General features: G+C 38.9%; 1 protein-coding gene across 9 annotated transcripts in view; it reads right to left on the reverse strand.

Moving 5' to 3' along the window:
- auts2a (activator of transcription and developmental regulator AUTS2 a) overlaps nucleotides 1–22,881 on the reverse strand; it is a 1,137,604-nt gene that overhangs the window by 332,168 nt on the left and 782,555 nt on the right. For 8 of the 9 annotated variants that reach the window (XM_059973178.1, XM_059973182.1, XM_059973179.1 and 5 more), the window contains one exon: nucleotides 4,234–4,263. The exons of the other annotated variant lie outside the window; for it this stretch is intronic. In XM_059973178.1, the coding sequence (XP_059829161.1) occupies nucleotides 4,234–4,263 (30 nt within the window). The remainder of the gene's footprint in view (nucleotides 1–4,233; nucleotides 4,264–22,881) is intronic. 9 annotated transcript variants of the gene reach the window in all.

Genomic DNA, 22,881 nt, shown 5'->3' on the forward strand with positions numbered 1-22,881 from the left:
AATCCTGGAGGCTAACCAACTGTCTGCAATGAACTTCCATGACAATATTTCCCTTATGTGTTCTGGTAAATGACGTTCGGTGCCGAAAGCATAAGTTCAAACATCTACACCATTCAATATTATCAACACTTGTGCCAATGAATTAATTAGAGGCTCAACTAAATCCTGGTACATTTTACAGACAATCTGCTGCATTCTCTATTTTCCTGTTCGGTCCTCAAAATTAAACAGATTTCTGGCTGCCTCACACATTCCAAGAATTACTTTTCAATTCTCATGCATCCTGAGGCTGTTTTAACTGACAGTTTTCCATAGATAATTCACTTTCCTCGCTGGATGCTGCTTACATTTTTCACCAACTCATCCTTCAAGAGCAGATTCCTGGCAACCCCTGATGTGTCCTGTGCATTCCTACTGAATGCATATTGTATCCTTTACATGGCTGGGAGACTACGTTTTGTCCCACAAATTCCTGGATAGTCCACATGGAATCCAGCACATTTCTTGTCGGCCCATTCCTTTTCTCAGACATTCTTGGTCCGGTTATGTTGAAACAATTATGTTCAGAATACCGCACCCTACTGTGAGCCCTCCTGTCCGTAATACTCCAAGCCATATTCCATCCATTGCTGATCAGTGACCTTGCCGCCCAGAGCAAGTTTTGTATTCCAGAGATTCCTGGACACAATATCCCAGATGTTCCTTGACTTGTCAAATTTCTTTTGACAAATTCTTATCAAAACTATTATTTAATGAACATTGTGTCAACAGATTGAACCAACTCATGAAAACACAAACACTGAAAATGTTCTCAATCTAATCCTCATTTGTGAATGCTCAATGGGTAAGAGGATGCTTTCTGATGTATGAGAATTAATACGCAGTATGGACCTTTGAAGATAGGGTCTGTTTGATAATGAGAACAGATATGGGCAACTGCAATTCAGTATAAAATGGGGGAGAACTAATGTAGGTTAATGGGACAAATGTAGCTGACATGGATGTAGTGGGCCAAATGGCCAAATTTCTACACTCTATGACTTTACAATGCCAGTACTCCAAGGTAAACATTAAGTCCCTAATTCTGCTTGATGACAAAGTTCTTTTCCATGCTAAAACTTTGACTCAGGCTTAGGTATATACCCACAGACACAGTCTGCCCTTGTATTCTCATCTCGTGGCTATTTATGTGGAAGTTAAGACTAAGTGCAACAAGCTTGATAGTTATTAACTTTGAAGACTCACAGATAAATGCTCTTGATTCAGAAGCAAACCGTGGGCATTTGTCCATTTCATGCAATCAAGTCCAGGACATCAAACACACACATTGTCAAATGCAGAAATTGAAAATTTACTGACAAATTCATAGCACTAAGACAGAACTCATGCTTTGAGCTCCACAGGTTCAAGTTAGATTTTGCGCCAAACTTTACGCTTGAAAAAGACCAGTGGATATTTTAGTTTTATTTTTTGCTTTATTGAGTTTCTTCCAGCTCTTCAAGCCACACCACCCAGCAACCCCTGACTTAACCCTAGCCTAATCATGGGTCAACTTACTATGACCAATTAACCTACCAACTGGTACGTCTTTGGACTGCGGGAGGAAACCGGAGCACCCAGAGGAAATGCACGCGGTAAAGGGGAGAATGTGCAAACTCCTTACTGACAGCAGCAGCAGGAAATTAACCGGGTCGCTGGTTCATTGAATCGTTGTGCTGGTTCTACTTGGCATCTGATATAAGACCACAAAATTATTTCAAGTGGGGTTAAAGAGCTTATAAAGCAAATGATAAACCAATTGTCCTTTTACACTAAGTGTTATTTAGGTTTTTTGGCTTTGTAGTTATTTTGTCTGTAATATTAACAGAAAGAATTCTAAATATTTTTTTAAATATATTTAAAATTTTTGTGCACGTTAAGGTTATATAAAAGTGTAGCATAGTGGTTAGCACAATGGTTTGCAGTACCAGAGACCGGGGTTCTATTCCTGCTGCTGCCTGTAAGGAGTTTGTACATCCTCCCCGTGAGCTCCTGGGTTTCCTCTGGGTGCTCCAGTTTCCTCCCAGAGTCCAAAGACATACTGGTTGGTAGGTGAATCGGCATTGTAAATTGTCCTGTGATTGGGCTAGGGTTAAATAGGGGTTTGCTGGGCAGCACGGCTCGAAGGATGGGAAGGGCCTATTCCGTGCTGTATCTCAATCAATCTACCAATCAATAAATAAATATTAAATGCTCTCACAGCCTGCAACATTGCAGTGACTTTTCCACCTGCTAAAGCTTCCAGAGGCATTTAAGGGGTGGGGCTGGCTAAGTCCATTGATGCTGGGTCCAACCATCATTCAAATATGCTCTTGGAAATTTGAGCTGGCCTTCTACATTAGGGCCTTGCGAAAACAGGGATGACAATGCTAGACAATAGGCAGGAAGATTCAGGCCAGAATCCTCACTTTGCAGCAGAAATAACCAGCAGATAATTAGAAATGGGAATGCAAATGATTATTCGTTTCTCCCATCTCTGGGGCTTGAGTTTGCCTGTAGCTCCTCTATAGCCAGGCCCACAAGGAACGGCTAACTTAGCACTAATGATGAAACAAACCCAAGAGTTCGCGATGCATATAGCTTGGCTTCACACACAGCAGTTCCTACTAATTGAGCCATTGGGGGAGGGATCAAATATTAATTTTAGTCACCTGTTACCGTGTGACAGTTCTAAGGCATAAAATGGTATTATACATAATTCATTCTCAGAAAGGGGGAATGATTCTACTATAAGGTAAAGCTTAAAATTAATGCTTCAGTGCTTGAGGCAATTAGCTTTAACTTCAGATCAGAATTTTACCAGCGAGACCCTGACCTGGTAGTTAAGGGACTCATTAATTCCCAGGTTACATGAACCTTGGAAAATATCTAATTCGTATTTTTCAGGCTTCTGATAATGCTGTGTCATATGAAAACTGAATTAACAATTTAGGGTGCGCCTTTTATGTTCAGATGCTCCTTATGCACCTCAAACTCTGCTTTGAATTGTCATCCTGCAGACTAATCTGGTTCTTACTCACTGTGATTAATTGAAACATTCAGGGGACATCTGTAAGCTCTCATTGCTGAGTTCTTATTTCAGAGAACATCTCTTGTAATTAGATGCAAACAAGTTTTCTTAAGCGCTGGGGATTCAAGCTTGCCTCCAAACTGGTAAAAAGAAGTCCAATTCAGATCCAGGTCTTTAAGCATAGGCTATTGAGTAAAGTGATTAATTATTTAAAAGCTAGACAGACACCTATAGTATTACAACTTGGTTATATCCAAAATCAAGATTAGCCGTATGTATTAAGACAGAGAACAATAGGCTGAGAAAAGTCAAGTGGATTTCATCTAAAAATCCACAGTGTGACAGTAGGGTGGAATGAATTCATTTAATTGGATATTCTCATCAAGCAAACTTCATGCTGGTCATCGCTGCTTTTCCCAGAGCCACTAATGAAAAAGGCAAGGTGAGGTAATCTCAATGTATCTCGGCCTGTGGCCTTTCACAACAGAAATGACATCAAATCAGCATATACAGTAGTCCCCAAACTCACGTAGAGAGCTGTAGAAGATGCAATTATCACTATTAAATGAACAGAATCTTACAATCCCCAAACATTTCCAATTCAAATTGATTGTGAGTAACGTGATAAGTATAATCAATTTTCAACTTGCTTGGTTTCAAGTATTAATTGTGATTACTTTGTGAAGTACTACCCCAGGCTGCAATCCCACAGCTCATTGATTGATTTATTTTCAAAACGTGATATTTCTTTTATTTCTCTAATACTTCACTTATACTGGCCTAAGTACAATAAACTGAACCCAGCAGAATAACATCACAAGCAAATCATGCGTTTTGAAGGGTATGATTTAGAAATGTTGCCGCATTCCCATCAAAGATCAGCAGTCAATGACAAACAGCACAACTATCACTTTATTGAAGATACCAGACAACAACCAATCAATCCCGTACGCTACATTTTCTTTCTAAAAATTTGCGCAAGAAGCCAAGATTGTGCAGATGATCTGTTGATTCTTTTAGTCAAATAATACAATTTTCTCAAAACTCACAGAAAAAATAATCACAACTTGTTTTAATATATATCCAACTTCCATATGAATAGATTCCATTTATAACTTCTCAATCTAAAGAAAATATCTGCATAATTGTAAATGCTGTTTGATTCCGGGTAAATGTAATCTTACCTTCTCATCTGGGTCGCTCTCACTGTCACACTGAAAGAAAGCAGAAATAAAATATGTATTAGGAAAACTGGTGAAAGGTACGATTTTTGTTTGAAGAATTAGTGAATCAACCTGGCTATGTTTTCGTCCCTCTCACCTTCAGCTACAGTGTACTGGAATTTGACAGAGGAAACAAACAAACTTGGGTTGGTTGCAAATGTACCAATATTAATGAACACTAATCAGAACAGTGATTAAAACTAACCCATTCCCAAAGTGCCAGTGAAGCATATCCTAGAGCTGCCACAAACTAATGACTTTCAGCAACATTATCGGGCAAGATGGACCAGGACTTCATCAGGCATTTTCCCCTGTTCTCAATTGGGTGATTTTAGGTGTGAAATTGATGAGCACTGTGCATTTTCCTTTCATAAAGCATATTAAAGTGGAAGAGTACATTCAAGCACAGATTATATAATTGAATAAAGCAAAATAATAAACTCAGCAGAGAGATTTTCAGAGCAATCATAAGCACAGACCAAAAGTATTAAGTGTTACATATGAGGGGTATTTTTAAGATTACCTGAGATTAGATTGCTTTGTTTGAACAGCAAACCAACTGCCAATTACATCTTATGTTAACGAGAATTGCTCTAGTTTTTGTGATTAAACTGAGGAACTCCCTTCCATCTGAGTCACCCAAATCCGATTCTGCTCAATGTCCAAAGAGCAAGTATTGCCCATATTCAAAGAGGTAGGATTGGGTGCAAAAGGAAGGAATAGAAAAAGGAAAAGAGACAGAGATGAATATTTAAATGTACCCCAAATCCAAGAGAGTCAATAGGCTTTTTAATGGAGTAACTATACTTATCATTTTTTTCCCAGAAAATAAAAACATTTAACCTAAAATTACCCTAAAATAAATTATTTGAATGTACTTGGTCAAATAGGTAGAATTCTAACTGATTCTGATCTACAAAACGAGGCAAACATTATCTTGGCTGTGGAGACTAATCATATCTGATTATAATTATCATTAATTAACACCACACCAAACAACATCGCCTTCCCTTTAAATAGCGTTTTTCATGGAGCAATGCACCCCAAGGCATTTCTCAGGAACATTAGTAAACAAAATTTTATTACGCAGGAAGAAGGAATCAGAGCAATGGTACAAAAGGTAAAAATATTGTATGCAGTTTCATAAAAGAGGAAGGAGAAGTTGTCTCAGAGATTAAATTCAGAAAAATGTATGTGAAGAACTGTTTATATTATTCAAAATTTTGATAATGGTACTTTGAATTTATCTGAGAATAATACTGAAAAATCTCATTGACTAAAGTCATACGGTGTAAAGTGCAAAATAAAGATTTAAAAACTTTGTTCTGAAAGAAATATTGTAACTGTTTAATAAAGTAGGGGAAATGCCAACTATTGATACTTTCTTGTTTTGAATGCAGAATATGGAATTCTGCAGGACATTAATTATGTCTAATTTACTGCAAATAGAATCATTGCTTTCAAAGATTTACTTGATACATTTGCACACTTCTGACACAAATTTAATTGTTTGTAAAGTTAGTTATCCCTACAAAGAGATAAGTCAGATTATTCACCTTGGTTTGAGTTAGAATGATAAGCTGTGGTGACATATTAATATTTTCAAGTAATGATTACAGATGTCAATTATCGAAGTAAGTTTAGGATTTATCCCCAGAAGCAGGAAGGTCTGTGCACTGGGAAGAATAGTAGCATATTTATCAGGTAAATCCAATTGACTTTTTAATTAAGTTGTTTATTGAGTTAATGGAGATATACACAGCACAAGATATATTATAGATCATTCCTCATAACAGAGGGTACACATACAAGGAGAGCACATGGAAATGTAATCAAGATTCATATTATTCCCTCTGGATTGATGCAATATATGATATTCCAAGTGTCAATAACTATGATGTTCATACCATTCATTACCTTCCATCCACTGAGCAACAAAATGCAAGAAGGGCTTAATGGACCGTACACTGGTCCTCCCCTTCTAATGAAGAAAATTAAAGAGCAAACCCGATTTTATAGGCAAGCAAACCCATAAATCATCAACTGTCCTAACTTCTCATGCATCAGTAAACAATAATTCTGCCAGAATGATTTTTTTTAAACAGACAAGTAAATCACAGGACACAACTGCTCAGAAAAATCTTAAGCATAGCCTGTGTCATTATTTGATATTTAATGCAGATCAATAATGTGGAAACCAAACCAAATGTGGCAAAAGATCCTGAACTAGCAAAGGGGTGATTAAACCTTTGAAGTCTTTTTCCTGAGAACAAATATAATTCTGTGAGATTTATCTAAATCAGCAAGATCAGGAATTCGCCTTAACAACGCTGAAGGCTTGAAGCTTACAGGATTTATTTTTGATGCTTTTTTATTATTTTATGCAGGTTCAATAAAAATCTGGTATATTCAGTTCACAAAATAAAAGCTCAAGAAAGCATCAATAGATTGCAGTAAGCCTTAATAACAACTACAAACTATCTTCATTATTTATTTGACAGTATAACATTTACTTTATGTAGTTGCAAGTACTTGGACAATTTTTTTGTTTCATTATGTCCATATTTTTTTATTTTGCTATTTTTTCACCACTGTCCAAAACATCCATGAAAATGTAGGATTGGTCTGGAATTGTGCTGAACATTTTGAAAGCACACCCAACACTCACAGTTCAAAATTCAAAGTATTCTTCAAGTAAATTGCATAAACATTTAAAATCAGTGGGGCTGAGATTTACTGACAGCACAATTAATGAAAAAAAGGACAATGTGTTTCTACTTAGGTGTTCAGTCATGTTTTTTAAGCTTTTTATGCGTTGAAACTTAAGGATTCAAGCCCCAACCCTGCACAGAGATTTCATATGGCGTACTAAAAGCAGTGACTACTTTTTCCTGTTGATAAATCTCATTTTATTTCATATATTTTGCATTTGGAATAATGAATGTATTAAATCTTTTTGGTGCAGTTGAGCACAATAGGAATCATTTAATAGGCGTTCGTTATTTTCAGCACAGAATAATCATCTGGATGGAGCAGGTTGCTAGTTTACACCAGCGACCAGTTAAGTACCAAATAGATTTTTAAACTTTTTGGCTGTGCCTTCATGTCTCTCCACATTCCTGCCTCTCTCTGGCTCTCTAACCCCCAGTACACTCTATAACCTTCCAAGATAGCCGATATTCCCAATACCGTCTTCTTGTATGCTCCTGATTTCCATAGTTCTGGTCCTGATGGGCACTTATGCAGTCACTGAGGTCATAAATTTGGGGATTTCCTCCCAAACTCATTCCACCTCTTTACCTCTCCTTTTGCTTTTAAGTCCAAGCTTGACATTCAACTCTTTTACTTAGCCTGTAGGCATCTAAGCAAACGTCTCCATGTATGACTTGGCACCAATTTTTCTTTGTTTTCGTAATTCTTTCATTAAGGACACTGTGATGGATTTGTTTCAATAAATAAATAAAAATTGTTGCTTCAATACCAATGCGTACCAAGAACACGAAAGTGGCAGTTAAGGAGTTAAGTGGCAGTTAAGTTGCAAAGGGATCAATACAGTTTTAGAAATTATGAAATACTACTTAATAGATAGAACTAACTTAGAGTGGCATCTTGGGTCAGCATAAACATGCTGGTTGAAAGGTAATTTTGATGTTTCTTTGTCATGAAAATCAAAATCGGTAAATAAGGGGAAATAAACAAGAATGATACAAGAAACATTTGTATGATACTAAGTGAGCTATATTTACAGAAAGCACTTTAAATTATTGCAAATTGAAGTTGCAATTAAAAGTTTAAGAATCATTTTTTCAGATATGTTGCTAAAAAGAGGATGCAAATCATCGAAAATAGTGCTCAGTTTGTACAACATACTGGCCCTTTCTCTCTTGTTCAAAGTTCTGAGTACATTTATAATCTAAGTATGCAGTCAGCCACGAAACAAAGAAACCCAGTGGAATCCATTAAAACAAAAGAAGACCGTAAAACACCTAGTGTCCAGAGAGAGAGAGAGAAAAGAAAACAAATCATGCAAACAATAAAAGCAAGCAAATAACATTCAGAACTGGAGTTCACAAAGGCAGGCATCAATTCAGTCAATCCAGAGGTCCACTAGTTGCAGGCCACAGCTTCAGTCCTGTACAGAAATGAGCAAACCCCACCTCAAAGCCAGGCATAGCTGTATTCTAAGCACAATTTCACAGAGGAAACCCTGGCTTTAGAGAGAATATCCTGCTATTCTACTCCTTGTATGATAAGATGGACTCTTGACCTCACAATCTAACTTGCTGTCATCTTGCACTTTATTGTTTGCCTGCACTGCACTCCCTCTGTAGTTTTTACACTGTATTCCACATTGTTATTGCTTTACCTTGTCCTCCCTCACTGCACTGAGCACTGATTTTGTCTGTATGAATAGAATCTGAGGCAAGCTTTTCACTGCATCTTGGCATAACAATAATAAACCAATACCAATATTGTGCAAAGCAGGATTTACTGACAACAAGGTTTCTTTTTAAAGAAAACAAAGATCTTCTGCAAGCTTCTATGTGGAAACATTGTACATGGAGTGATGTACAATGGACAATCACACAGTGTTGTGATCATGTAACACATTCAGTATGTACGGTAACATTATCCTATGATGTTAATGCATATAGTAATACGTGTAGCACTAAAATATAATCTGACATTGTTTAACTTCATCTTGACAGTCGACGCCACCAGGCTATGTGAACATGAAGGACAACTGTTTCAACATCTGTCACCACAAGAATGAGGAACTTGGAATGCTCTTGGCAAACTCAAGCTAGTCCAAATGGAAAATCTAGTTACTTAACTTAAACCAAGATTAATCAAGGGCTTGATGAAAGTATAATTCTAATAGTTATTTCTATTTTAAAAGCATGGTGAAACATAAGATGTCATTATATATGGTTTAAAATTTCTGCATGATTTAAGAATAATCTGGCTCTTGACAGTAAAACTGTTCAATATATGACATGTGGGGAATGGTTAATTTCAATGATTGAACAAGAAAAGTTACAAATTGTTGAACAATTTAAAATGCCTGTTTTTCAGAGTTCTGCTTCTCATATGTATGGAAAGTGTACATTTTTCTTTTGTGTATTCTGTGCAGAAGCACCAGGCCACAAGACCAATCGATTGCCTCGATTCCTGCAAGAAACAGCTTCATTTCCTGAAAAAGACACCAGCCAATAAGCAAGTTCTATTACTGGCCATCACTTAAGCAAGCTGTAAATTAGACATATGCTTTCCTTGCAGCTAACAGAAGATTGACAGACTGCGATCTGGCCACCATCATCACACGGATGGCTCCTGACAAAACCCGCTGCTGTTTTGGAGACTCAGTAGACTCTGAGAGATCAGCTCAATTTCTGGCATAGTAGTGCTTTGCTGACCTGCGGCCAGCTCATCAAGAATGTGCCACTGAATTTACAATTCTGTCCCCTCAAGAGCTCAATATGCCAGTGCTTAGTAGAGATGAATGATCTCCAGTAGCTCATAAATTATGTAAAGATAATAAAATGAATTGTGGAAAATATTTCAGAAGGTTTCATGTCTGGGGCCTGAGTGCTAGATACAGAAGCTCCATTAAAGAAGGTAATGTCTTTTTAACCAACTTGTATAGACTTAAATTCTCTATATTATTCTCTTGACTCTCGTAGTGTTGGTGCTTAGATTGACATCTTTTGTATATTTTTTGTTGCAGTAGAATTTTTGTACAGGAAATATTAATTAAATCTGTTAAACATTTTTATTTTCTGAATGGTGTTATGAATGAGGTTCGTGAAGCAAGTTACTTTTCAGAGAGAAGTATTAACCAATTATTACCATTTCAAAGATTCTTCGATGAACAGCATAAAAACACTTCTCTCTCCCCAAGATTCTGAATGGAGGTCAGGGAGCAGGAAGTACAAGGAAGGCCAGCGTTATCATTTTAGTCTTAACATTTTACAGTTGGGGTTTCCGCAAATTTTCCAACTTCTCTCTCAGTTCAGAATCCAAATTTCCCAGAAGGCGGAAGATCAGAAGGCAGAGGGATTTAGAGGGGGTGTTCCAGAAAGCACTTTAATCAATCATGCTTCTCCAATTGCGTGATGTGTGGCCTGGCTTACAGGAAGCGCAGTAGAGTCTGCACAAGAAGTCACAAGGTGCGAATTGTAAATGTTATAGCAGCTGAATTAATTTGTGCTGAATTTAATTTTGGTGAAAACTTGTAGAGTGATGTGTTTCTTTGATACAATTTACTTTGTCAGTAGTCAATGTATGCATAGACACAACAAAAAGCAACATATCTCCCCAAATGGTTTTATATTGAATAGCATAAATTGAAGTGTTTTATTCATGCAATTTCATGGAAAGTGCATTTTTATTCTTCAAAACAAACTGTATATTTTAAACAGATAGATCTCTTCAATGGTGTTGTGATCCATTAGAAATGGGCTGTTCTCTTCCCTTTGTGCCAAATTACTTTGATTGCCTCCATGCAAGCTCACAGAAATGACTTCCCCCTGGCTTGTGAAGCAGATGGAGTATGTTAATGGAAGCCGGCATACAGCTTGATGCAAAAGTGCCATACCTCATTACTTTAAGATAAAAGGAGATCATTGAAGACGGGAAGCAGAATTGACTTTTTGCAGTCTTGACTTGATGATGATTTAATCAACTGCACTCTTTCAGTTCTTATACACACAGCTGTCGTTCCTCTGGTACCCCTAAATGAGGTCCTCGCACAGTGAGGGGAAAGACAGGAATTGCAGTACCACCTTTACCACGAGTTAAAGGAAGAATACTGCATCAAGCATTCATGCTGAAATTTGAAGGATTGCAATTGATGGCTAGGGCCAAATCTCTGAATCCATTTCAACTGAGACAATTGGGCTCATTTGGAGAAGCCAAGTTCAATAAAACAGCTCTATCTGATGACAGATTTGTTCAGGGAGGGGAAAAAAGATCACAAATGCAATGAGGGAGACAGAGGAAATTTATACTTGTTGAAGGCAACATTTTTCAAGCGTCTGAATCTTGTTTCTCAAGTTTTGAAGAACTAGTAGCAGTTAGATGTTAACCATGCACCATAATAAAATGGTAGTATCATCATTAACATACTTAATGACTCACAAATTGTGGCGAGACTTCTGTCAAAAGCTAAATATGTTTTCAGCTATAGATGAAGAATTCCCATTAGTTTTTTTTCCCTGAGTGGATTGAACTGTTTGAAGTCAACCAACTGAAAGTGCACAGAATATTAGCTAAACAAAGACATGTTGAGCTGGAGAGAAGTGGAAAGCCACATTTGTTTTATATTACAGTATCTCTCAACAATACCAGTTAAACATTGAATGCCAATTAAAATGAGATTTAAAGGCATTTTGTACCGCAGTCAATTAGCTAAGGCAGTACTTCACAACGAGGAATAATTTTTTTAACATCAGTATTTCATACAATTACCTGGATTTTGCAGTGGAAATAATAGTGAGCCTATCAATGCTCATTTTTGTAAAAATAAAATCAAGATCAGTCAGCAGCAGCAGTTGAATATACAAATGAGACTATGGTGTCCTTGTTGTTCTGCTTCCAGGAACACAAGAAGCCTCAGAGATTAGTGGTCTCTACTCAATACATCATGGGCACTTCCTTCCCCGCCATCGGTTGTAATTTCAGGAAGTGCTGCCTCAAGAAGGTATCAGCTATCGTCAAGGATCAGCACCATCCAGACCAAGCCATTTTCTCGCAGCTACCAGTGAGCAGGAGGTAGAGAAGCCTGAGGCCTTACACCACCACATCCAGGAAGAGCTACTTCCCTTATTGAACTGACCAGCAAAATTCTAATCATGACAGTTTAGTAGCAACATTATGACCACTGAGACCATTTTGCATTACAATGGCTGTTTGGCTCCAATTGCAGATTCTTGAAAAAATTCTGTATAATTTATTTTTAATTTACATTTTTACATGAAGGTTACTTACATGACTTGATACTGCTACAAGGTTTTCATTACATATGTGCATACATGCACTTGCACATATGACAAGAAACTTGACTTTGACAGGCTTCACATTCTGACACAAGGTGAGGCCTTAAATTACTGCACTTATTTTGAACTTGCCAGATAATGTGGGAATGGATGACTCCCAACTTGAGTTAATTTTTAATGACTTTATTATTGTTGCCAAATCTCAACTCTTATCCTGAAAATCCTGAAAAACTGTCATAATAGTTTTTTTTCTTTATTGTCCCTTATTCCCACTTTCTTTCACTTACTGTACATAATGTAGCATTGAAATACATTTTCTTAATTAACATCTCTAGGTACAGATGACTTTCTGCCATGTTTGAATGCATTAGCTAAGGAGTTACTTGCCCTGTTCACAATGACCTGCACAGGATACGTACAGATATGGCTCTCCAATCATGGCAAGTTCCAATACCGAACTTACCAATATCTACAATGCCTTTTATTGATGACTTCAAAACTCAACCCATTTTAGCATATGACATATTTTAGCATGGAACATTTGAACAGGAAGAACAATGGCAACTGCAGTGATCTTGGTGATAAAATACCACTGCTGCCTTTTCCCTTCAAATTTTTTTTTGGGCTCCATGGATAAGCATACACTTTGGTGTCATTAACAAGTCAAGCAAATCAGAAAGATGCCCACTAATTCCCACCCTAAGACAAACATCTTATCTCAATGGTTAGAAATGGACTTCTCGCATTCACTATTGAAAGGCTCCTGCATGTGCAACATTGGCCAAGAATGATGCTTGAGCACATTCCTATCATTAGCAATTCCCATTCAGATATTAAGAATAATTTGTTACTGCATCCATTGATCATACATCATAACACGAGAAAGTGAAGAAGACATCAAGTTGAGGAAGGAAAAATTGCTGGAGTACTGGTCGATTTATGATAAAGTAACACATACATAAAATGCTGGAGGAAATCAGCATGTCAGGCAATATCCATGGAAATGAATGAACAGTTGATGTTTTGGGTTGAGACCCTTCTTCGGGACAGGGACAGAAGGGGGAAGATAGCAGAATAAAAAGTTGGGGGAAGGGGAAGGAGAATAGCTAGAAGATGATGGTGAATCCACCCAGGTTGGTAGGAAAGGTCAAGGGCTAGAGAAGAAAGAATCTAACAGGAGAGGAGAGTGGACCATAGGAGAAGGGGACAGAGGAGGGTGATAGACAGGTAAGAAGAGGTAAGAGGCCAGAGTAAAGAACAGAAGAAAAGGAGGGGGAGAGAACTTCTTTCTTACTGGAAGGAGAAATCAATGTTCATGCCATCAGGTTGAAGGCTGCCCAGACGGAATATAAGGTGTTGCTCTTCCACCCTGAGGGTGGCCTCATCGTGGCACAAGAGGCAGCCCTGGACCGACATGGCAGAATAGGAATTGGAATTAAAATGTTTGGCCAATAGGAGGTTCTGCTTTAGGCGGATGGAGTAGAGGTGCTTGACGAAGCAGTTCCTCCAATTTACAACGATGTAGAGGAGGCCACATCAGATGCAACAGATATAGTTGATGGCTCTCAACCGATTCATGGGAGAAGTATTGCCTCATCTGGAAGGTGTTTGAGGCCCTGAATGGAGATGAGGGAGGAGGTGAAGGGGATGGTGCAGCACTTTGGCCATTTGCAGGGTTAAGTGCTGAGAGAGTGATTAGTGGGAAGCATCAACTGGACAACGGAGAATCATGGAGGGAGCAAACCCTGTGGAAAGCAGAGCCTGGTGGTGGGTGAGAGGTAAAGATATGTCTGGTGGTAGGATCTTTTTGGAGATGACAGAGGTTGCAGAGAATGATGTGTTGGATGCAGAGGCTCATGGGATGTCCTCATAGGTAAGGAAATGAGGAACTCTATTACTGTTATGACGATGGAAAGATGGGACGAGCCTAGATTGTCATATAGAATGACAATGCTACAATTCACTAAGCTACGGGCACTACAGTAATTCAGTTCAAGCCAATGCTTTACAGATATAGAGGAATTAGGTTTGAGGAACCACTGAAGACCAAAATATAAGCTTTGTATTGCACTGTTATTACACTAATGGAGTTGAATTCTAGACCACCTGCCTCAAATACAGTGAAGCTTTGTCACTTTGTTCTACCCTTCCAGATATCAATAGGATAATTGTAACATAGCTTACAGAGTCACATTTTTCTACAGGCATATTTTTATTAATAATTCCAATATTAATGATGAGCAGTGAATATATTCACAGAAATATTACATGTGAGAAGGATTCTTTTAGACAATTGTGTACTCAGATGTATATAGTCAAATTGTAAATCAAAATGAAAACAGACCCTTTGGCCCAACTTGTCCATGGTGACCAAAATGAAAGCAATGATATTGAACTACAGAAGCACAAGAATATTTAGTCCCCAAAAATCCCTTTGTATTGCATTTTGAACAGAAAATGTATTATTAACTTTGAATTTTGGCATACGTATATTTTCAACAATTGAAATCATCCAAGAATTAAGTTATTTTATTTTTATTTGCTTTATAATAAGTTACTTATTTAAAAACTGAGGTACCCAACCTGTGGACCAGAGACCCTTTGCTTAATGGTATTGGTCCATGGCATAAAAAAGGTTGGAAACCCCTGGTTTAATGGAAGAATTAATGTGTTGAGCATTAGCCCTAGACTGCAGCAAACTTCACTCCAAGCAATCTGTCCAATTAATTTTCATCTCTAAGTGTGACCGATTAAATCACAAATAAGAACATGAGAAATAAGAGCAGGAGTAGGCCATCTGGCCCATCGAGCCTGCCCTGCCATTCAATATGATCATGGTTAATGTGGTCATGGACTCATCTCCACCTACCTGCCTTTTCCACATAACCCTTAATTCCCCTACCATGCAAAAACCTATCCAACCTTATCTTAAAAATATTTACTGAGGTAGCCTCCACTACTTCATTGGGCAGAAAATTCCACAGATTCACCAGCCACTGGGAAAAGCAGTTCTTCCTCATCTCCATCTCAAATCTCCTCCCCGAATCTTGAGGCTATGGCCCCTAGTTCTAGTCTCATCCACAAGTGGAAACAACTTTCCTGTCTCTATCTTAACTACCTCTTTCACAAATTGATATATTTCTATAAGATTTCCTTTCATTCTTCTGTATTCCAGTGAGTCCAGTCCCAGGCGATTCAATCTCTCCTCACAGTCTAACCCTTTCATCCAGGAATATTATCTAGGAAACACACACAAAATACTGGAAGAACTCAGCAGGACTGCTAAGGGTCTTGACCTGAAACATCAACTGTACCCTTTTCCATAGATGCTGCCTCGCCTGTTGAGTTCCTCCAGGGTCTCAGCCCGAATCGTTGGCTGTACTCTTTTCCATTGATGCTGCCTGGCCTGCTGAGTTCCTCCAGGGTCTCAACCCAAATCGTTGGCTGTACTTTTTCCCATTAATACTGCCTGGCCTGCTGAGTTCCTCCAGCATTTTGTGTGTTGCTTGGATTTCCAGCATCCGCAGACTTTCTCTTGTTTGTGAATATTTTCCAGGAAATTATTTCCAGTGATTGTACAATCACCTGATGTTTATATGACAAAAATCAACATTTTGCCAATCACCTAAAACTAATCATTAAAAATGAATTTAAGAAGCTAGAAAAGTTTGTGCTACAGCAGATGCATTCATTACCAAAATGAAATGTGATCACTTGTGATCTGCACACAAGTGATGCAAGCTACCCAGTGTATTCAGAAAATCCTTGTATCAAAATTCCATAGCAAATAACAAAATCCAGTTAACTTACTACACCAGACATTTGAAAAGATACACAAGTTATGTGGTCTTGCTGCAGATCTGAAAAGCTAGTGCTACAGATTGCTAAACTGAGAGTGTGGGGACAGCATGAATGATAGTTGCCATTGCCTCAGTCGAAACTGACAGTGTCAGTTTGACGTGTTGTTGTCAAGGGCCTGATAAAAACCCAGCATCCTGATGGTTTTCTGATGTGAACAGTCGCATCACAAAATGGCTTTGGACTCCCACAGCCTCTGCTTCCATCTGCTGCTGAGCCACAGTGCAGCCGGCTGCCTGTCTGTCACAGCGTGTATTCAAATTAGCTGGGGAGGTGGTGCTCAGTTGTGCTAATTACATTTTAATCATTAGAAATGTGTTGGCAAATCAACCCTTGATTGCCATCTCCAAGTCTGTCTTCTCCAGCTGAGAGAGGGACCTGGCTGTATTAGCCGAAGCCTGCTGGGTATCTCTTCCTGCGCAAGATGGATGTGGTGATTGCAGTTCCCAACCGGCCCACCACTGAGGCTGTTCTGGCACATTATTAAAAAGCCACAAGCCTCTTTTCAAATTGTCGCTGCATGAGCTCTGTTCATTCTCGTGTCTCTATATTTAGAGCACCTCAGTAGTTTAACCCATCTGCAGCTTGTCAAAAACCATTCTGCTAATGTCACACTGTTAGGGGCAATGGTCACATTCTGCTGCTGTACCACACTTGCCACCTGCTTTGGAATCCATAGAATCATTTACAAAGATAAATTTCTAGTTTGCAAGATATTTATAACACCATTTGGGCCATTAGTGCCGAGTTCTCTCTTTCACAGTACCTCTCCCTTAACCCTTCGTTATCAGCATGCAAAACTGAAGTAGTGTTGCAATGAAAAATAATACAAAGAGTACAGATTTAAGCATTCTCGGTCTGTCTAGAATCTCCTTTGTTCGTGAGGTACACAATCACAGGTGTACCACACTGTGACCGTTCTTCTCGATGATGCAAAACTGCATCCAATTACATGTAGATATTAAATAAAGCTTCAAGGTGCTGTGCATTTAAATAACAATAACCAACATAATCAAGTGGACAAGAGGTATTCAGTTTTGACCTCTAGTCTGTCCAATTAAGCTCAGTTCCACAAGGGCAACAGGAAGCCTTCAGGCTAGAGGTGGAAACAAGGTACCTTGCTCTGCGTACCCTTAAACACAACCCAATGAAATCTGCCATGGAGTGAATGCACACAGATACAACATGACACATTTGCCTGTGAGGAAAATCCTTCTTCCAGTTTGTTTCAAGGTCACAGATTACTTGAGCATGAATTTACAGTGCCTCAGTTCCATAGATTCATACTGTCATCCAAATAGGCACCTTTTGGAAATGTGGTCCAATGTCAATGGGTTTGGTGGGAGGAACACCAGCCATATAAGCCTGTCTCCTTCTGAATACTGAACAATATGAGAGCCAGACCCTGCACACTAAAGACAAACAGCAGTAACACATTTGACTTGCTCTTGTGTTGGAAATTTCACATTCTTTCCAATATTATACATAGGTAAAAAGGGCAAATACCAGGCATGGAAACAAAAAGATATTTCTGAACAGCACACAGCGGAGGATAAGTGAGACCTAGCTGATTTGGTTTGCATGAATTTAATTATTCACAAGCAGGATTGGAGAGAACTTCTGTTTAAATCCTAAATTTGGTGGCAGTGATGGAGGAGGAAAAGACATTTTATCCCCATGTGAAAATGCTTGAGTCCAGTCTTCAGCTTTCTCAGTTTAACTATGACAAGGAACGGTTCTCCTGCTCTTTTTGTTTCTTCCCACCTTCAAAAGGGTAACAGAAGAACAGAAATCTTCGAAAATGCCGCGCTTCTCCTCTCGCAGGAGACGTGACTACATTTTGTGGCAATACTTCCGACTAGTCCATGTTGGGAGTCAGTCTGCCCCAGAGAGTGCCACACAGTATTGGTAACTTGCATCACACAATTAATATCTGGCTTTATGTTGAACATGGCTGTTGGGAGGTGGTCACAAGCAGAAACCTCCCTCAAGCCCCAACTGATTAACACAGTGCAACATTTAAAGGAACTGGTGAACTTCGCTCAAAGGGAAACCAGATGTTTATTGTGATATCACTCCATCCATTATCTTCTTGGTCCCTGTCTCCATTTAATTATCCTTTCTCATTGGTGCGTTATTCCTCTAATCTCAGCAGTCCATGTTTACTCATCCAAACCTTTTCAGTTCACACAACATATTATTTACCTACAAAAGATGACAGGTAAATTACTGACATCCCATGGCAAAGATGTTATCATCAGTTTGTGAAACGACACTAGGGAAAATGTGTTTCAATGATGAGAAAGAGAACTGACTGATAGTGAATTTTCATAACTATGAAGAGGTTTTGCACCAGATGGAATTATGAAAGAATATCTGTCAGACTTGGCATTATGCATGTCAACCAAACCTGCTTATATCCCACATTCTCCAAATGTCCAAATAGGAGAAATAATTAATCTTATATAAGTATTCCTGAATTAGAATGAATTTCATCACCAGCTTCCATTTTAAATCCTTAAGAGGTATATCCGGATAGCAGGTTTAGCTTATTTTGTTCATGGTTCAACAATTTATTTTTGTATCATAGAGTTGAAAGGCTGAAAAAATTTGTCAGGAAAAAATTCTTTAAATTCTACCTTAATGATATATAATCAAGTGGTCAATCCATCACCCAGGTCATGTCTTACTCTCATTGTTACCATCATGAAGGAGGTACAGAAGCTTGAAGACACACACTCAATGGCTCAGGAACAGCCTCTTCCCCTCTGCCATCTGATTTCTGAATGAACCTTAAACCCATAAACACTACCTCACTACTAATTTTATTTCTATTTTAGCACTACTTATTTAATTTAGTATATATATATGTTTTATTGTAGTCACCGTTTTTTCTATGCTTATGTATTACATTCTACTGTGGCCACAAAGACAACAAATTTCACAACATATTTCAGTGATATTAAACCCGATTCTGATTTACATTTAAGGAACTGTTTAAAGTTTGAAAACTATGTTAATTATGTTTTATTTTTTTGTTTTCAGTGCCTGCAATAAATCTGACTTGTACTATTGGTCTGGGCATCATGATCCAACATTACAATGTACATATCTCCACCTTTTGAAGAAAATAAGGTCCAAGGGACACTGCATTCCATTTTGGTGAGGACAAAGAGAGCTTTGTAGTTAAATCAGCCCCATACAGCTGTATAACACTATCCAAATGTGGCATTTTCAAACTACTTACCTTCAATGTGGGTGGTTTTCTATTGGAATTACAGCATATATTTTTCATCAAAGCAAAACCAAGACCACTTCACAGGAGTGCAATATGAGGAATGCAATGAGCCTGTGAGACACCCGGATATTCTGATGGCCTCTCATTGACAGAGGACCCATATTAATATCTCAATTTTGTAAAGTCGGCTCAACTTCTTTTCTCTATGATTTCAGCATTATATAGATTGTATGAAAAAGTGTAATTTAACTCACTTGGGTAATGCAACCTGGGTCTTAAATTCTGATGAATCACAATGCGTTACATTTGGTCATTTCCACTGCAAGACTACCCCAATTATTTCATTTGCTGGCGTCTGAAATACAACTGTAGCACTTTGTGTGAAATCATTATACCTACAGCCTGCTGCAGCTTTACAAGATCTTGGTGGGAAATTGGGAGGCCTCCAAAATGGCTTGCTTTTTTTTATTAGTAAAAATCTGCTTCCTCCGTAGACCAGATCTAAACCCAGCTAAGAAAGTGAGCAGCTGCCAGCGCGACTCAGCAGTGCGGGCAGCAGAGAGCCTGCCTACTTCTCAAGCAGATGGTTGCAAGTTTGAGCGCTGCGACCACCCTTCTCCCCTCCTGCCCATCAACGCGGAGAGGCTGCTTTGCTGTCTCTGACAGAACAGCCGAAATTAATCTGAATAAATTGGGTATGGGTGAAAATGGGGTGAGGTGTGAGCGTTTTGTCACCAAAGTTTACCACAACAGTACCTGGCTGATGGTTGAACAATGTTTAATGTGCTGCAGCGCAAATTTAATGGGAAAGCAGCAACACAAGCAGAACAAAGAAACAATGATTATCCAGACAACTCAGCTAGAAATGCAGCTAACTGTGGATGGTACTAGCCCCACGATGTTCTGATTTTTTTTAAAAATCAGAAATCCATGGGCTACTTTCTCTGTTTGGTGAAGGCCATAATCTCATACACAGTCCATAAATGTTTGAATTTTTCCCTCTTTTTTTTAAAAAAAAGACATTCCCTGATTCTTCAAATCTTGAAAGAAAACAGTAATGTCGAAACACTGAGCTGTTCGCCCCCCTTCCCCTCAATCTTGCAGGAGCGATCTCCCTCTCCCTCTCTCCCTCATTAGGGATGTTGAGACGATGGGATGAACTGTAGTTTTTGATGAACTATAGAGCACGGTCACTGGGGGCTTGCACAGGAGAAGGTGGGGGGGGGGCTGATGCTTTCTGCTAGAACAAGTGGGGAGAGTGTAACAGGGGATGGTTGATGCTTATGCATGGGGAAGGGGGGCTTTTCTGTCATTCATTCTTTGGGGTTTTTTCTCTCTGTTTTGTGTATGTTTACAAAGAATAAGGATTTCAAGTTGTATACTGTACACATTCTCTGACATTAAATTGAACCATTGAACACATTCTTTGAGCAAGTGTTTAGTCAGTTATCCCTATGTGAATCAGTGCCATATTTTGAGTCAACCCAAAGGATGGCGTTGGGCAATGATTTAATATCCTGCTGATATAATCAGCACAACCAACTATCTTCAGAGCAGCCTGATGTCGCACAACTGATTGCCACGAGCGTCAAGACAACTTTATTTCACATCCCTTGGACCCTAGTCGCGTGTCTTTAATGGCTTGGGCACAACTCCTCGGTCTTCAAGGACACATTTCAGCATTCAGGCAAGCAAGGACTAACATTCATCCTTTAAGCAGTTCAAACATGAAACAAAACCTAGAAACACAGATGAAATCCATCAAAATAACTTGTCAGGAAGGTTGCTCCCTGCGACAGATGTGCAAGCAGTGCTAAGAGTAGAATATGGAGGAAGCAGATGGTGCCTGAGGGCAACTTTCTGTTCTGTCACTCTCCTGGGTATCCCTGGGCAAGGAGAGAGGCTCTGGTGTTTGCAGGCAGCAGGTAAAGTCCATTTGTTATGCCAGCCTGAAACAGCAATTGGCAAGAAAAGTTAATATCTAAAGCCAATGAGGCATGCTTCTCGGTCACTCGCTTTAAAGCCCCAAAGGAGGGAGAATCAAAAAGGACCACAAGAATGTAGTCACCTCCAGGTTCTAAAGGATGCTGGAAAACTCTCTCACAAATTTATCACAGTTATCGTCTCCTTCTAGTACAGTGATATATTATGCTTACAATAGAGAATGTCATTTGCAGCTTTTGAAATACAGATGGCATGATAATGTGTGTGTGTGTGTGTGTGTGTGTGCGCGCAGTAAAACTGGTATCCTCTCTATATGTCTAATGTCAAACATTATTAAGTAGAATTAGCCAATTCAATGAGACCAGAGAACATTTCTTTAATTATGTAATTCTCTGATTAACCTTAGTCACAGTAATCTGAATAATTGTCAGCATTATAGCTTACTGCAATTATAGCCTTCAAAATGCTATCTGACTGTGATTTCTAGTATGTTAATGCATTCATCATGCTATCAGATAGGGTCAGCGGTAATTTTTGTTGCAGGCAGTAACTCGGTAAATTTGTGGTTCACAGAACTGATGTTTGATATTTTATGTTCCTTCCCTATGCTTCTTGCCTGTTCCGGGTCCTGTTTAAAAAGTTGCTCTGCACCAGCTCTACAAAGTGATCATTCTTGATGGGAACATACACTCGGAGGGTTGGAAGGTTACTTGGATATTCAGGGCATTGCCGATCAGTACAACGCTCCTCCTGAAAGACAACATAAACTGGAAATCTACAGCACAAAGGAAGGTTATTCACAATTGTATTTAGCTGAGCCAACCCTCAATAAAGATTTCACAGTCAAATCTTCTGACTTTTTTCGTCAATCACGTAGTACCATTCAGAGAAGGGATGTGGGCATCTCTGGCAAGGCTAGTGTTTCTTTTGCACCCATAATTGCAGTTGAGATTTGCTTACATGATTCAATGCTGTACAATGAAGGAATCCCACAACATCATTAGAAAAGAAGTTCCAGTGTTTAGCAACAGAATCAATGAAAATATTCAGTATATCCACTTCAAGTTGGTGTGTGATTGGCAGCAGCTACCTTCATATGTCTAAGATTTAGGATTACCTTTTATTTGTCATATGTACATCAAAACACTGAGTAAAATGGAAAATACACCCCAATGATGCGTTGGAGGCAGCACACAAGAGTTGCTATACTTCCAGCACAAACATAACATGCCCACAACTTAATAATTCTAACTTGTACTTCTTTTGGGATGTGGGAAGAACCTGGAGTGCCCAGCTGAAACCCTTGTGGTCATGAAGGGAATGTACAAACTCCTTACAGACAGTAGCAGGAATTGAATCATGATTGTGTCGCTGGTACTGCAAGCGTCATGCCAACCGCTGTGGTACTTTGCCGCACATGACCTCGCAAGTGGTGGGGGGGTTGAACGTGACAGGTGTACCTGCTGAAGCCTGACGTACAGTGGATGCATACGGTACGGCACAATGCGCTAGTGTTACGGATGGGAAAGGTTCAGTTTCGTGGATGTGGGCTGCTTCACCGAGCCATGCCCC

This window comes from Hypanus sabinus, chromosome 6 (assembly GCF_030144855.1).
Source record: "Hypanus sabinus isolate sHypSab1 chromosome 6, sHypSab1.hap1, whole genome shotgun sequence".
Classification (NCBI taxonomy): Eukaryota; Metazoa; Chordata; class Chondrichthyes; order Myliobatiformes; family Dasyatidae; genus Hypanus; species Hypanus sabinus.